Source organism: Marmota marmota, unplaced genomic scaffold, assembly GCF_001458135.2.
Source record: "Marmota marmota marmota unplaced genomic scaffold, marMar, whole genome shotgun sequence".
Classification (NCBI taxonomy): domain Eukaryota; kingdom Metazoa; phylum Chordata; class Mammalia; order Rodentia; family Sciuridae; genus Marmota; species Marmota marmota.
In genome coordinates this window covers 21703636-21719055 of record NW_026000037.1, presented here as the reverse complement: position 1 = coordinate 21719055, position 15420 = coordinate 21703636, and the positions used below count along the sequence as shown (strand labels likewise).

Sequence of the window (15420 nt, the reverse complement as noted above, 5' to 3'; positions counted from 1 at the left end):
AGCCCGCCACATGGCCCCACTTTGATGTGAAAGCATTCATTGTAGTGAATAGGCAGATCCGTGTGTTCATGGGGGCCACATTGTCACCAGTTACTCACTCAGCAAACCGCCTGGCTTTGGAGGGTCTCCCTGGCTGTCCGAGTCTCTGTGTGACTCTGGGCAGGTCGCTGACCCTCTCTGCCTCCCTGTGGGCAGCTGGTACACAGAGCTCTGTGTGCGTTGGGGAGGAAGGGCCGGCCTGAGCTGAGCCAGGGTGAGCCTGAGGAGGGAGGTGGGAAAGCCTGCTTGCCCTCCTTGGACTGACCTGCCTGGGTGGAGAGCATCTTCACATTCTTCAGGGTGACTGATCTCCTGGGACCATGGCTGGCTGCTGGGCCTGCGTCTCCCTAAGCCCTCTTAGGGTGAGGGGATCCAGAGCAAGGGTGTCTCTGAGTCTGGGATGGGCATCTGTAAGACCAGGAGGGTGCCTTTGTGTAACAGGTCAGCCATAGCCATTACTGTTCTCCTTGTGTCCCTCCTCCCCAACCCCTACTCCTCCTCACATGTAGTCCATCTCCTGAGACTGGTCTTCAAGGCCTCTGGAATCTGGTTCATGGGAGCCACTTCCAGACCACCTTTGATGTGTCAGGCATGGTCATTCACCCAGGCTCAGGGAGGCCACTCACTTGGGCCTTACTGCCTGGCTCCAAAACCTGTATATACTTTCCTTTCTTCCCATACTTCTTCTGGAACTTTCCATGTCTCATTGCTGGTCATCTCAGACCTCTTACCTGTTATTCACCCCTCTTTGTCCCAGAGTTCAGTGTCCCAGGCCCCTGATTTCTTTCTTTTCTTTTCTTTTTTTTGCAGAGGGAGTAGTACCAGGGATTGAACCCAGGGATGCTTAACCACTGAGCCATATCCACAGCCCTTTTTATATTTTATTTTGAGACAGGGTCTCCCTACGTTGTTTAGGACCTCGCTAAGTTGCTGAGGTGGGCTTTGACCTTGCAATCCTCCTGCCTCAGCCAGAGCCGCTGGGATTACACGAGTGTGCCACTGTGCCCAGCCTGGCCCCTACTTTTTGTGGTATTGATGGTGCAGAAGGATGTAGAGCTGGTCTCACCCTCTGTGCTGGCCCTGCTGTCTCCGGAGGCCCTGTTCTCAGTTCAGGAGGCTTCACACTCTGCTCACTCGTGTTCTTCAGCCTTTTCCTCCTACATTCTATATTCTACATCCTCCCTTTCAGCTGGACCAGCGACTTTAGGGTCCTGGAAATGACCCCCCCCCCCCCCCCCCCCCCCTGCTGACACTGTCCCTTCTGGAGTTTTCCTGTCCTTGGAGGTCTGTGGCCCTCTGCCATTAGACCCTTTGTCTTGTGAGGGCCCCCACTGGGGCCTCCTTCCCTGACACTGTGCTGTGGCAGCCCTCTCTTCTTGGGTCCTACCTGAGCTGGCACTACCACAGCTGGCTGTGACACTCTCCTGGCCTGGGCTCCTGTGCCTGTTGTCTGAGTGCAGTTTGGTCCTTCCATACCCAAATAACCTGCTGCATTCTGCTGTACTTCCGGCATGTCATCTGGTGCACAGGGACCCTGTCTTATAAAGTGTGCATGGTGGGGAGACAGGGTTTTCGAGGCAGGGATGATGCCAGGAGTGCAGTGCTCTTCAGTGTGAGCTTGTGGCCGTAGCTACTGTCCTCTGAGGTGGGTTCCATACTGGCCCACTGAGGGGTCAGCCGAGCAGCCTAGTTTATCATGTGAAAGAAGCAGGGAGGAGAGTTGGGGACAGAGGGTGCCCCAGGCCCTCACCTGGTTCTCATCTCTGTCCACAGACTGAGGGCACCCGGCTGCAGAAGGATCTCCGGACTTATCTGGCTTCAGTCAAAGGTGAGGGAAAGGCAGGGCAGATCTGGCAGTGAGGGGTGATGGGGGCAGAGCTGGGGACGGGATGGCAGGGCCACCTCTGCAATGGTAGTGGCTGTCACTGAGAGGCCACCCGCTTTTCTCTGCCCCTCAGCCATGCACGAAGCCTCCAAGAAGCTGAACGAGTGTCTACAGGAGGTGTATGAGCCCGACTGGCCCGGCAGGGACGAGGCCAATAAGATCGCCGAGGTGAGCATGGGACTGGTGACCTCAGCCCTTCCCGGAGTGCACTTCTAGCCTCAGCTCCTGTCCCCTAGCCTCACCCTCTGGGACAAGCTGTCTTGGTTCCCCAGTGTGCACACACTGTGTGCCCTTGGGCAAGCTGGCTGTCATTCTTCTGACACAGTCACCCTAGGGGTGAGATAATGGATTGTGGTAGTCTCTGTGTATTATGACTCATGACTTACAAAGTCTCCTTCACTGACTACACCTCCCTGTCATCCACGAGAAGCTGCAGGGCAGGAGTTGTTGCCTCTGTATTACAGATAGGGACACTGAGGCTCTGAGAATCCACTGAGTGCTTCAAGGTAGTGGGGCTGGGGCTGACCCCCAGGTCCTTGGGTGGGAAACGGGGATGGGTATGGCCTCATGCTTTACTGTTTCAGAACAATGACCTGCTGTGGATGGACTACCACCAGAAACTGGTGGACCAGGCGCTGCTGACCATGGACACGTACTTGGGCCAGTTCCCTGACATCAAGGTGAGAGTCCTCTTGATGGATCTGACTTGTTCTAGTCTGGCATCCAGTGGAAGGGGAAGGAGGAGGAGACCCAGAGGTGCTGTCCAGGGCTGGCTCAGGCCACAGCCAACTCTGTCCTGTGGGTGACATTCGCCTGGCGTGGCATCTCATCCTTCTGGGGCTACTCCCTCTGTGGTCAGCCCACCACCTCACCTGCTCCACAGAACTGGCCCTTCCTGTACTTTGGGTCTGAGGGCTATGGGAGGAGCCCCATGGTGTGTTACCTGTGTGTGGCCAGGTTGCTGTGGAGTGACTCTGGGACTGACTGTAAGGTGTGTGGAGTGTGAGGCCCAGGCGTGTGTTTATGTGGAAGGGTGTGTGTAGTGGTGAGTGTTGCCTGCTATCAGGGTCTGCTTGTCAGGCTGTGTTTGTGTGATGACAAGGCCAGCTGCCTCCATCATGCTGGGTAAGTGCCAAGAGCTCTCGGTGCGCCATGTCCTGACTGAGGCAAAGGGGACCTGGGGTGCTGTGTTCATGAAGGCACAGGGGTCTGGCGCCCGGGAGGGTGACCATTATGCTGGGCTTTTGGTCCCTGGATGCGTGCGGGTGTCATGGTCATGCTGCCCTGGGAGCTGCCCCCGATGCCTCAGGCTTCCTGTCGCTGATTGGGGGTGCTTTGGGAAGGAGAAGAGGGGCCCAGCGGCATCTGTAAGGAGCCCAGTGCTAGGCCAAGAAGATTCTTGGCTTCCATATTACTGGCTGGTGTTTTAAAGAAAACATTTGAGGCAGAGAGGCAAGCCGCTGGAGGGGGTGAGTTCCTTCTTTCTGGAATGCTCCAGCACCCAGGGCTCCCGCAGGCCTGAGACAGGCTCTCGTGGGTGCCAGGCCCCGCTCAGCCCCTCCTCCTCTGCTTGCCCCCCAGTCACGCATTGCCAAGCGAGGGCGGAAATTGGTGGACTACGACAGCGCCCGGCACCACTATGAGTCCCTTCAAACCGCCAAAAAGAAAGATGAAGTCAAAATCGCCAAGGTAAGGGCTGGAGGAAGGGTCAGGGGAGTCTCAGGGAGGCAGGCAGATGGCGGGGGGGTGACAGTCCAGGGTCCATGGGCTGGGGTGGGAATGGTGCTGGTCCAGGGCTGCAGAGAGGAAGGCCCTTCAGGTTGCCGGGGTGGGGGCTCACTTGTGGCTCCTCCCTGCCCTCGGCAGGCCCCTCTGCCCTTTCTGAGATTCTGAGGCCCCTTTCCAGAATGAGAATAGACCTAGCTTGGGTTTCAGTGGAATGGTGCCACCACCCTGCCTGGCGCAGGGTGGACTTCTGTCTTGGGATCTGACGTGACCCTGGGTTGGCTGGAACAAGCTGGTGGGCTGGTCACAGTTCCGGCCACCACTGGCCACTTGGTAAGGGGGTTGGGATGGTGGGATTCCTCCCACCCTGGGGCCAGACCCTGCTTGCTGAGCCCCTCTGCTCTGCTAACGACTCTCACTTTGCCTTTGCAGTTGGAGTTCACCCCCTCCTCGTGCCCCCCTCGGGCAGGTTCCTTTTTCTTGCTGCAGGGGCTGGCTCCCTGCAGGGGCTGGCTTGTCTGTCTGTGCATTTGGGGTGTGTGGGCTTAGTGTTTAACCTCTGTGTCTGTTTCTCTCTCCCCACCTCCCTCCTGTCTCTCCACTCTCCTTTGCCTTGACCTGCCTCCCTGCCCCCCCAGCCTGTCTCGCTGCTTGAGAAAGCCGCCCCCCAGTGGTGCCAAGGCAAACTGCAGGCTCATCTCGTAGCTCAAACTAACCTGCTCCGAAATCAGGTGACATTGGCTTCTAACCTTGCACGTGCTGGCGCCTTTCGGTCTGTCGGTCTGTCATTCTGTCCTCTCACTGGGCACCTGCCTGCCCAGCGCCCAGAGCTTCCCTGGGCGGGTGGGGGAGGGCTCAGCCCCTTCCTGGGGTTGTGGGGTAGGGCTGGTCTCTGAGTTGGCGGAGGCTGAGCTGCAATCAGGCAGGGGACTCTCAGACACGTCTGGTTTAGAGAATACCTAAGGTCGAATGTCCAAGGTGGATAGAGGCAGAGGGCCTGCAGTCCACTGGAGATTCCTCTTTTGTCCCAGAGCTCCAGGAACTCAGGAATACCTTTGAACCACTTGTTGTTTCCCAGGGCTTCAGTGGGGAGGGAGGTGATATTAGGGCTCCTGTCGTGGTGTGAGCCGTCCTTCAAGTCTCACAGAACTCCACGGTTACCTGAATTGCCCAGGGAGACATATCTGAAGAAGATATGTCCAGAGAGGCCCAGTCTCCTGCCCTGGGTGCCAGAGCTGGCTAGTGGCATAGCTGGATCTCACCTGACTCAAGCTACTGGGTCCTTAACCTGGTCACTCTCTGGGGCTGCATTGGCTGGGCCCTGCCACAGCTAGCCCAGAACTGTGGGCCCCTGAGGTGACGGGAGGGGACGTGGAGAAGGCTCCCTAGTCTGACTGGGATGCTGAGACCTGGAAGTAGAGATCAGGGTCCTGGAGGGTTGGCCTTTTGAAGGTTTCTTGAGGACAGCTGCTCAGCATCACAGTGTTCCTGGGTGGCTTCCTGGAGGAGGCTCTTTGTACAAAACTCCTGGGTTATCCCACCACCCTGGTGATAGATACTTCCCTTTTCTCAGTGTCCTGTCCTTAGAATGGGCTGGTGTGACTGAGACCACTGGAGACAGTGCCCTGTGAGAGGAGGGCCACGTGATTTTCTGTCCAGTGAAACCTGTTATTTTTCAGGTCGGTGTAGATGAAGCCTGAACAAGACTCCAGAACCCTTCATTGTGTGTGTGTGTGTGTGTGTGTGTGTGTGTGTGTTATGGAGGCAGGTGACAGGCTTGACCTAGGAGGTTGGGTTTCTCTCTGGGCAGCTGCCCTATTTTTCCTGGGCCGCATCCTGATTTCATCATCTTCAACCCACATGTATCGAGTGCCTAAGATGTGGGAAGCTCTGGCTTGGTGTGGCTCGCTGCCCAATTTCTTACCTGACCTCTGCTGCCTGGTTTCTTTCAGGCCAAAGCTGGGGACTGACTTTGGAGGCACTGGGTGCTGATAGCCTCATTCTGAGGTTGGGGTCAGGTTGACCCTGGCTCTCTAGGGCCTGTGGAGATGGTTGGGGGCCTTGAAAAGACCTGAGTCTTCCTCAGTCAGCTGGGGAGGTAGAGGAGAGAGGGGCTGAGGGAGGATTGGGGTTGCTGAGCCAGAGCCAGGGTTCCTGCATACTTTCCCCTGAAATAGGTGAAATCATTTTATTGGCCCCCCTAGGAGGCCATGGGACCTGGGATGGGAGCCTTCCTGCTGCATTTGGGCTCCTGGGTGGGTGTGGCCGAAGATGCTTCTGGGTGGGGCCCCTGAGGCATGTGATCCCATCTTGGGACGCTGGGCTGCAGATGTTTTTCTTGCCCAAACTGGCTTTCCTACTTGTATCTAGCCCCTGCTCTTCTCCCCCCCCTCCCCCCGACCTCAGCACTGGGGATTGAACCCAGAGGTGCTCTACACTAAACAACATCCCAGCCCTTTTTAATTTTCTATTTTGATACAGGGTCTCCTATGTTGCCTAGGCTAGCCTCAAGCTTGCCATCCCTCTGCCTTAGCTTCCCAGGTGGCTGAGAGTACAGGGCCCCACCACAGTGCCCATCATGGGTCCCATTTTTATTTGAGCATATCCTGCTTCTTCTTAGGTCTGTCTGAAAGTTGGAAATATGTTGGATTTGCTCACATGACCTGGGGGCTGCTGGCTGGCCATGAGCTTGGAACTTGGAGCTTAGGGCTGCCCCACTTGTGGACTTGGTTTTGGGGAGGCAGGGGGGTCCTCTTGAGCTGTGCTCTTGGGAGCTGACCAGTTCCACGTGTCCCTGAGCTGGCTCTGAGGTGCTTTCTATACTTGCCATGGCCTCCTGAGGCCTTCCTGCATGACCTGGTGCTGATCTTGGATCTGTCCTTGACCTGTCAGCATATAAGGGAGCTCCAAGGGCCTGGAAGGCCTCCCCTAGCCATGGACAGTCTCCCCTGCACCCCCCCCCCCAACNGCTCTGGGACAAAAGAGGAATCTCCAGTGGACTGCAGGCCCTCTGCCTCTATCCACCTGGGACATTCGACCTTAGGTATTCTCTAAACCAGACGTGTCTGAGAGTCCCCTGCCTGATTGCAGCTCAGCCTCCGCCAACTCAGAGACCAGCCCTACCCCACAACCCCAGGTGCTACTTATGAACCAGAATATGAGGAATGTGACCTAAAGGGATTAAAAGACAGGCCCTGACATCTGGCAGCTCACTAATGGACCTGCCCTGTTCTTTGCAATGTGGCTGCGACCTGTGAACAGGGCCTGGTGCTCAGAGGGCCTCTGATTGAGGGATGGGTGTGTGTTTAGATGGATATTTTCCCCACTTCTCTTACACCTCTCAGTTTTATAAGGTGGATTTTAAATGGTCAGATAAGGAGTCCATGCTCACTCTTTCAAGTACCTGGAGGTATAGAAGCCATGGTGGTCCCTTCTTCAGCCCCACCCCATCACCAAATGGCTCTAGCTTAGGTATACTTGGGATAGGGGCTCACTAGGGCTGGTCCTGGTGCCTGAATCTGGGTGGAGCAACTGGCTGGGCTTGGGGAAATCGCATGCTTTTGGCAAAGTGGTGTTAAGGCAGCTGGTTGCCTTTGCCAGGAGGTGGCCCCAGCCCCAGCCTCAGCCTGAGAATTGAGGCTGCTGGCAGAGGTTCCCCCTGGGTGGGACCTGCTACATTCCTGGGCTGTGACTCACACCCTGAATCTGAGTCACCTTCCTGAGTCACTGTTCCCAGCAGTGTCTCTCCAGAAGTGAACTAGCAGAGCCCCTTCCCCAGGCCTGGCCTGGATCTGACTTGCCTTTCTCTGGCTGGGTGATGGAACCTTGGCGCCACCCGCTGGCGGATGTCAGCCACCCAAGAGGCACGGGAAGGGGAGTGGGGACTGGCCAACCTGCCAGCAGCTTTAGCTTCCTTCTTCCTAGTCACCACCTCCCTCTGCCCGTCCCAGAGGTACCTGAGTGGCTGCTCCTAGTAGGTCACAGAAGAGAGAGGGGTTGGTGGGAAAGACTGTCCCAGGAAGGTAAAGGAAGGCTGGCCTTGGCTGGGCAGGAGCTGGCCCTGAGGAACAGGGAAGGAGCACTCAGGAGGGTCAGCAAGAGCAGCAGCCCAGGGAACTGAGTGTCAGGGCTGCCACTCAGCCCAAGGGCGTGCATATGGAGGCAGGCAGGACCCCACCTGGCCGGGTCTGAGGCTTGCCTCTGCACTCCTCCTGGGTAACTCTCTAGGCCCTTTGTCTCGAGCTTTCTTGTTGTGTGCTCCCTCACGCAGCCCCCACACTGGGTTACAGGGTTCCCCTTTTTTGTGTGGCTGCTCTGCCGGTTCAATTCCTAGAGCACCTCCCTCCATCCAGCCTGGACCGGGGTGTAGGGACCCTGAAAGGCTGCAGTGGGAGCCCCTGGATGAGTGTCCACATCCAGTCCACCCTCTGCCTTGCTTAGAGCCCCGGTCCCTGCATATTGGCAGGAGGTAGCAGTGGGACAGGCTGGCCTTGGGGATGGGGGTGGCCTGCCCTGGGCTGGCAGGGGCTGGTTGGGACAGAGGCCCAGAGAGAGGAATGACCTATCCTGCCCTCCAGGCCGAGGAGGAGCTCATCAAGGCTCAGAAGGTGTTTGAGGAGATGAATGTGGACCTCCAGGAGGAGCTCCCATCCCTGTGGAACAGGTGAGGCCAGGAGGGGTTCCTCATGCTGGCCTGGAGTGCCCAGCCTACGTGTCCATCTGGGGTGGCCCCTGCCCGCTCAGGGCTTGTCTCTGATGAGGGTGTGTGTGTTCACATGTGGACAAGCTGGCCACGTGGCTGTCTACTAACCGTGCGTGTTCTTCTTACCTCCGCCAGCCGTGTAGGTTTCTATGTCAATACATTTCAGAGCATCGCGGGCCTGGAGGAGAACTTCCACAAGGAGATGAGCAAGGTAGGCCCTGGGGGGACCCCTGTGGGCCTCAGGGCCTCTGGACCATGCTCCCTCCTGGTCTGACCATGGTGGTCATAGCCATGGATGGGGCCACCCAGGCTCCCCCTTGCCTTCCTGGCTTGGGTACACTAGCCCACTACCCTCTCTGGGTTGTGGGGAGGAACTGGTTGGTACCTGTTTTCAAGGGGCTCCCTCTGCCTATCCCAGATCCAGCCCTGGCCCCTTCCCCACATGCAGCCTGTTGTTGCCTGGTCGGAGAGGTTGGGGGACATGGATCAGCTGTCCTCAAACTGTAAACGTGTTCTCAGGCCACATTGGCTCATGGAGCTCAGTGTTAGGAAATGATGACGGTTTCCCAATTTATGGGGAAAAAATTGAGATGTTGAAATAGGCCCGCCTTATCTGCCAGATGTGAGAAGCAGTCTGGCCAGCTGATATTCCTACATTGTATTATTTCCATGACTGGACTGGCAATTGGAGTGCAAAGATGTTTAACTTTGCAGTTGGAAAAACCCAGTGTTGGCAGCTTCCCTGACCCATGCAATGGGTGGGTCTGACTTTTGTCTCGTGGGTCCAGAGGAATGAAGTGATTGAAGATGGTGGATTACAAGCCCAGGGCCAGTGGAGGAAAAGCCAGCTGGGGACCTTTCCCGACTTACAACCCTCAGTAGGGCTTCCTGCCTTTTTGGGTCTCTCATTCATTCCTATTTTTTCCTTCTTCCCTTCAAAGATTTGAGACAGCTTATGAAAAGTCTTGGGGAGGGGAATCTCTCTCTCTAAAGTTAGTCCATGGAAATAAAAAGCACAAGGCAGAATTGTGTGTAAGTAGGAGAAAAATTCAGCTCTGAGCTTCCTCGTCTCAGTAATGAGAACCGCAAGGTGCATGGGACAAATTGCCTCTCTTGCCTGTGCTTTGGTAAAATTCCTGGCAGTTATTGTCGGTCTGAAAGCATCTTGGCAAAACGACCTTGACCATTAGGATAAACAGTGATGGCAAAACCAAAAGTTGAAACAGTGCAAACTTCATATAGAATATTGGGGCATCCTTATAAGTAGTAAGAAGAGAAGAGATGATCCCCGCAAACAGTAACGGTTAGTAACAAGCCCATTCACCTTTTCTCTTTTCCCTTGGTTTTTCGGGTTTGGTGTCCAGGTTCCCAACTCTCATCGATAGAGACAGAGGAGCTTGTTCCTGGCAGGGGCCGGGCTGGGAGAGGGAAAAGGAGGTGGTACTGGGGAGGTGTGGCTGTACGGGTGTGGAGCCCTCACCTGCTCAATGTCCCCCTACAGCTCAACCAGAACCTCAACGATGTGCTGGTCAGCCTGGAGAAGCAGCATGGCAGCAACACCTTCACAGTCAAGGCCCAGCCCAGGTGTGTGCAGGTGGGGAGGCTGTGGTTGGCCTGGGCTCCGGCATGGCCAACTTCCATGGCTGGGACCCTGAAGTGCCTTTCTTGGTCTCCTGGGGTTTTGGCCCTGGGACTCTGGGAACCTTTCTGACCCTGCCTCCTTGTGACAGGGCAGCAGGTGAGGGCAGGTCAGCTGCTCTCCCAGTGTGTCCCTGAACCCGGGGTTTCCCACCTCGTTTGTGGAGAGGGGGCGGTCAGGGTGTGGAGAAGCCCCTGCTCAGCATTGGGGGCCAGGACTGAGTGGTCCCTGGACAGCGAGCCCAACTCCAGAGCAGGGCGGTGCCACGGCCCACCCCCCACTGTGGCTGTTGTGAGAGGCCCCGAGCCTGGATGCTGGCATGAAATGCTCCACATGGGCTCCTCCCTGTCCTCTGCAGGTGCCCCAGTGGGCCAGGTGCCCAAGAGGTCCCTGTTTCCTGAGGGAGGACACTAGGGGAGGGGAAAGCCCTGTGCCTTGGGTTGGGGCCGTGGGGTTGGAGCAACAGCAAGTCTGGGATTTCCCTCCCTTTCTGGGTGTATGTGTGTGAGAGAGTGTGAGAATTCAAGTGCGTACAAAAGTACACATGAGTATGTTGGTGAGATTGCGGGAGTAAGCGTATGGGCATGTCTGAGAACATGAGTATATGAGTGTGTGTGAGTGAGCATATGAGTGTGTGAGTGTGTATGATAATGTATGTGTGACAGTGTGGGTATGAGTGTGTGTGTAAGTGTGTGAATGTATGAGTGCATGTGAGGGTGTACGAGTGTGTGAGATTGACATGTATCTCTGTGTGTGCACGTGTGTGTGTGTGCCCATGCACGTGTCATAGCAGGTGCAGAGAACCCTCATGAGCCTCAGTTTCTGCACAGGGTGATTGTGGGTGCTTCGTGGGTGCCTGGGGTGCTGCCTAGTGACTGTGTCTCCCCTCTTCCTTCTCTGAATGCAAGAGTGACTGAGAGAGGGCCCCACCGGTGCCTGAGGCAGCAGGAGGGGTGTGGAGGGTAGGGGAGGGTGGGATAAAGGCCAAGAGGTGGAGCTGAGGTCACTAGGGAGGGCACCTGCTAGCTGCGGAGGGACATGTGGGTACACCCAGGGTGTGTGAGGTGGTGGCGGGTGTGACTGTCCTGGGCAGTGCAGGCTGCCCCCTTGAGAAGGGCACCCAAGGCCAGAGGGAGGCAAGTGGAGACTTGGGACCCAGCTTTCGACCCAGCTGGCCCATGGTGCAGCCCTCCTCTTCCAGGGCTGCACACTGCCCAGCTGACCCCTCCCTGGCACTCTGGGCCCACCTGGGGTTCCTGTGGCCTGGGCCCTGTCAGCATCCCTGGTGCACCAAACTGGGGTTTGACCAGGGCACTAGGCCTGACCACAGGCCCAAGGATGGACTGTCCAGGCCTCTCCTGGCCCACAGGAGGGCAGAGGAAGGGGCCTCCCTCTGCACTTGGCATTTCCCCAAAATGAAGGCTTCCATGTCCCGTCCATCCCCACAGAAAGAAAAGTAAACTGTTCTCCCGGTTGCGCAGAAAGAAGAACAGGTACCGGCAGATAGTGCTGCGCTGGGGGCCTCCGAGCCAGCACCCGGCCACATCATGCATGTGCCTTGTGCCCTGCTGCGAGGGTGCCACTAACCCCTAACCTGCCCCGTGTGCTGTGCTGCCCCAGGGGACTGGGTTGTGCCGTGTGTTGGGAGGGTACAAAGGACCAAGGGAGCTGTCAGGTAGAAAGGAGGAGAGTGCAAGGTGGCAGTATGAAGATGTGGCCCTGGCTGCCTGGGTGCTCACAGGTGGAAAAGGGGGCAGGGGGAGGCCTGGGGAGGCTCGGGAAGGGGACACCGCAGCACATGTGTATACCACATGTCATGTTGATCTCTCTTTAAGGAGGCAAATACATTTCCATAAAACAAATTCAAAATAGACAAGACAGTACCAGGAATGTCTCTCACATTGTCCCCAAGCCCCCACCAGGTGACTTGGTCTTTCTAGATCTGCACCGGCTAGCACAGTGAATGCCTGAAATGTGGCCAGGGTAATGGAGGCTTTGAGTTCGTAGTGTTAATTAATTTAGATTGAATACCCGCCTGCCCTGTGGCTGGTGGGTGCTGTGTTGGATGGTGCCATTCTAGAACATCCGTATGCAAGAACAGATGATTTTATCCTTCACACCCGATGGCCGCTGTGCACACCTTCGTCCCCTGGTGTTACTGTGTGGACACTATGGCCCAGGACCTTCCCCTTATTTCTGGTCTGTCTGCTCTTCTGCCATGAAGTCATGCCATCTGTTTACCTGGCCTCTGGGGAGTGTATTGGGGGGGCACACTGGGCTGAGGGGGACGGGGATCGAAGGTCTGGAGACAGTGAGGGTATCATGGGTGGACTAATGGGCTGCAGTGGGTAGAGGTGGCAGCCTGTGGGGCAGGCCAGGGAGGCGGTCCCCACCCCCTGATAGAGGGACTGCTGTGTAGTTGGGGAGACTCACTTTGCCTCTAGAGTGTCTGGCTTGTTCATGCTGCAGATCTCGGACAACATCAGCATAGGCTGGGGTACCAGGTGCCTTCTGTGTCCCCAGGGATCACAGGCCTCCAGTCTGGAGTCCCAGCTGGTGCAGCTCCTGCCTCCAAGGCAGGTCCCCACTGTGAACTCCTGCAGGTGCATGCCCAGGGCCTTTCCTTACCACCCATTCTCAAAGACACACACACCTCATATTCTCCTGTACCGGCACGCATGCACACACACTTCCACACGTGGATACAGGGGGACATGCAGGCACCATGTACACACCCTGTCCCATGTGGAACCCTGGGGACATGCAGGGACCATGTACACTTACTCTCACACGCGGATCCATAGGGACATATAGGCCCACATACGCACAATTCCACATCAGGATCTGCGAGGACAGGTACACAGGTGTCCTTAGGCATACACCCGTGTACCCGCCACGTCTGCGCATCTCTCTTATGCCATGGCCTCTCTACATTGCCCTCCCTTTCTTATCCTGCCTCCATAGTGACAATGCCCCTGCCAAAGGGAACAAGAGCCCGTCGCCTCCACCAGATGGCTCCCCTGCAGCCACCCCCGAGATCAGAGTGAACCATGAGCCAGAGGCAGCCAGCGGGGCCACACCCGGGGCCTCCATCCCCAAGTCCCCATCTCAGGTAGGCATGCTGTCTCAGTGGCCTGTCCCCTGTCCCCCCTTTCTCTTGCTCCTATGTTGCTGTCTCCATCCTCCTCCTCCTCCTCCTCCTCCTCCTCCTCTCCCTCCTCTTCTCCCTCCTCTTCTCCCTCCTCCTCCTCTTCCTCCTTCTCCTCCTCCTTCTCCTTCTCCTCCTCTTCCTCCTTCTCCTCTTCCATCCCTTGCCTGGACAGGTTTGGAGCCAAAGGCTTTGCCCAGCGGGGGCCTGGGCCTGGGCCTTGTTCTCTTCGGCCCCCACCTAGCCCAGGCTGGCCCAGTGGCCCTGGCCCACCCCAGGTCTGTGACTATTTCTCCTTTCCTGTGTCCCCACATACCCTTTCCATCCCCTTCCCTCTCTCCCTGGCTTTTCCGCATTTTGGCTCCTTGACTTTCTCTCCATCTTCCTTCCGTGTCTAGGTAGGTGCTCAGGTGTCCTCAGCCTCCAGAGTCTCGGAACTCTCTTCTCTCACTGGCGGGGGCTTGAGGAAGGAGCCCCACCAGGTGTTCTTATGGGATCATGAAAGGGACAGAAAGAGGGAGGACTCAGTGAGGGAGCGTGGGAGGTCCAGTGGGACAGAGCCTGGGCTTCTGGACTGTTTTGTCTCCACACCCCATCTGCCCCACCAGCGGGGGGCCTGGGAGTGGGCAGCCAGGTGGGGTTGAGAGGGGAGAACCCTTTTGGTTTCTATGCTGTTCCTGATTCAGTGGGCAATTTGGATAATGATGCTAAGAGTAGGGACAAGTGCCCAAGTGAATAGCGCTTCTTCTGGGCTGGACATTATACCAGTGCTCTCCATGTTTTCATTCACTGAATCCTCCCAGCTGCCCTGGGCAGTGGAGACCATTAGCTCCGGTATTCAACAAAGGGGGAAGCCCAGGCTCGGGGACTGTGTGGCCTGCACGAGTTCCCTCACCTTGTGAGTAGGTGTGTGGCCCTGCATGGCCTGGCCCCATGTTGGCCTCTCTAGGGACAGACTGAGGCTGAGCTGGGGCAGCCCTGGGCCTAGGGAGATGGAAGAGTGGACTGTGGGAGGGCAGAGGTGGACAGGGGTGAGCGCCAGACCTCACCCAGAGGTCCTGGGGCCTGAGCGGTCACTCTTACCTTCTTTAGCTCTCTCTTTTGCTCCCTCCTTCTCTTTCCTCCGCTCTCCTTTTTCTTCTTCCTGCACAGTATTTCTGGACTTCCTGCCTTGGTCTCCCCCCTGGGGGTGGCCTGTAATCCTGGTGTCTGGGTCTGGGGGCAGTGACTCTTCATTGACCTTGTTTTCCTCAGTTGCCTGCGTGGTGCTGGGGCTTGGGGTGTGACTGACCTTGGCTTTGTCTCTGTCTCCCCGGACCCCCACGCTCTGCGCTGCCCCCTGGCCTGCGGACCCACAGCTCCGGAAAGGTCCACCAGTCCCTCCGCCCCCCAAACACACCCCGTCCAAGGAGATCAAGCAGGAGCAGATCCTCAGCCTGTTTGATGACACGTTTGTCCCCGAGATCAGCGTGACCACCCCCTCCCAGGTCAGCCGCGGCCGCCGCGGCCCAGTCTTCTCCCCTCCTCTCGCTCTCCGGGAGCGTGCATGATCTTCATTCTCCATCCCATGCCCTGGGCTCCTGTCTTTAGGGCCAGGAATCTGGCTGTGTAGTCTGCGCCTGCCTCTCTCATTCATCCGCCCTCCCACCTCCGTCATTCCTCCATCACTGTCCATCATCCATCTCTGAGCAGGTCCTGTGGCCAGATGCAGGGATACGGAGGTGAAAGCTGTCCCCTTGCCTCTGGGGGCCAGCTGCTGATGCTGTGGTGGGGAGTGTGGAGGGCTTAGGGCAGTCAGGGAAGGTTTCCTGGAGCAGGCGACCTTTGCTCGGTGGGTACTCACAGAGAGCCATAGGCAGAGATAGCAGAGAGTCTGGGAGGGATGGGAGATGGGATGACTGTAGCCGGAATAACATGGGGGTGGGGGCAGTGGGAGTAGCTGGTCAGAGCAGTTGGACACCCTAGAGGGGCCTGGCATGGAGACTTTGGCTTGTAAATGTCCTAGCAGACGTGTAATGCCCCTCCATGTATGAACAGGAGGAGGGCACAGCAGGGAGTGTTGCTCATGGCTGAAACCTCTCGCTGGCACCAGATTGGGCTGACACATTATCAGATGGACTCAGGGGCAACCCCCAGAGAACTTCCCGCTGGAGGCTGGCTCCCCAGGCCTCACAGCCTCCCTTCTGCAGGGCCTCACCTTTGATGGAAGTGATGCTAGACGAGACTGTGGAGGACTCGGCCACAGTGCCGTGGGGTTTCTCGGGCCTGCCTGCAGCCTGGCC

General features: G+C 57.2%; 1 protein-coding gene across 19 annotated transcripts in view; it reads left to right on the top strand.

Moving 5' to 3' along the window:
- The window catches only part of Bin1 (bridging integrator 1), a 61004-nt gene that overhangs the window by 37627 nt on the left and 7957 nt on the right, over positions 1-15420 (top strand). For 8 of the 19 annotated variants that reach the window (XM_048812131.1, XM_048812127.1, XM_048812124.1 and 5 more), the window contains exons 3-12: positions 1813-1867; positions 1998-2092; positions 2509-2604; positions 3506-3613; positions 4288-4380; positions 8227-8312; positions 8487-8562; positions 9853-9935; positions 12955-13102; positions 14497-14625. In XM_048812131.1, the coding sequence (XP_048668088.1) occupies positions 1813-1867; positions 1998-2092; positions 2509-2604; positions 3506-3613; positions 4288-4380; positions 8227-8312; positions 8487-8562; positions 9853-9935; positions 12955-13102; positions 14497-14625 (969 nt within the window). Of the gene's footprint in view, positions 1-1607; positions 1650-1812; positions 1868-1997; positions 2093-2508; positions 2605-3505; positions 3614-4287; positions 4381-8226; positions 8313-8486; positions 8563-9852; positions 9936-12954; positions 13103-14496; positions 14626-15420 lie in introns of those variants that run through there. The other 11 variants (XM_048812135.1, XM_048812133.1, XM_048812138.1 and 8 more) reach the window with 4 other exon arrangements.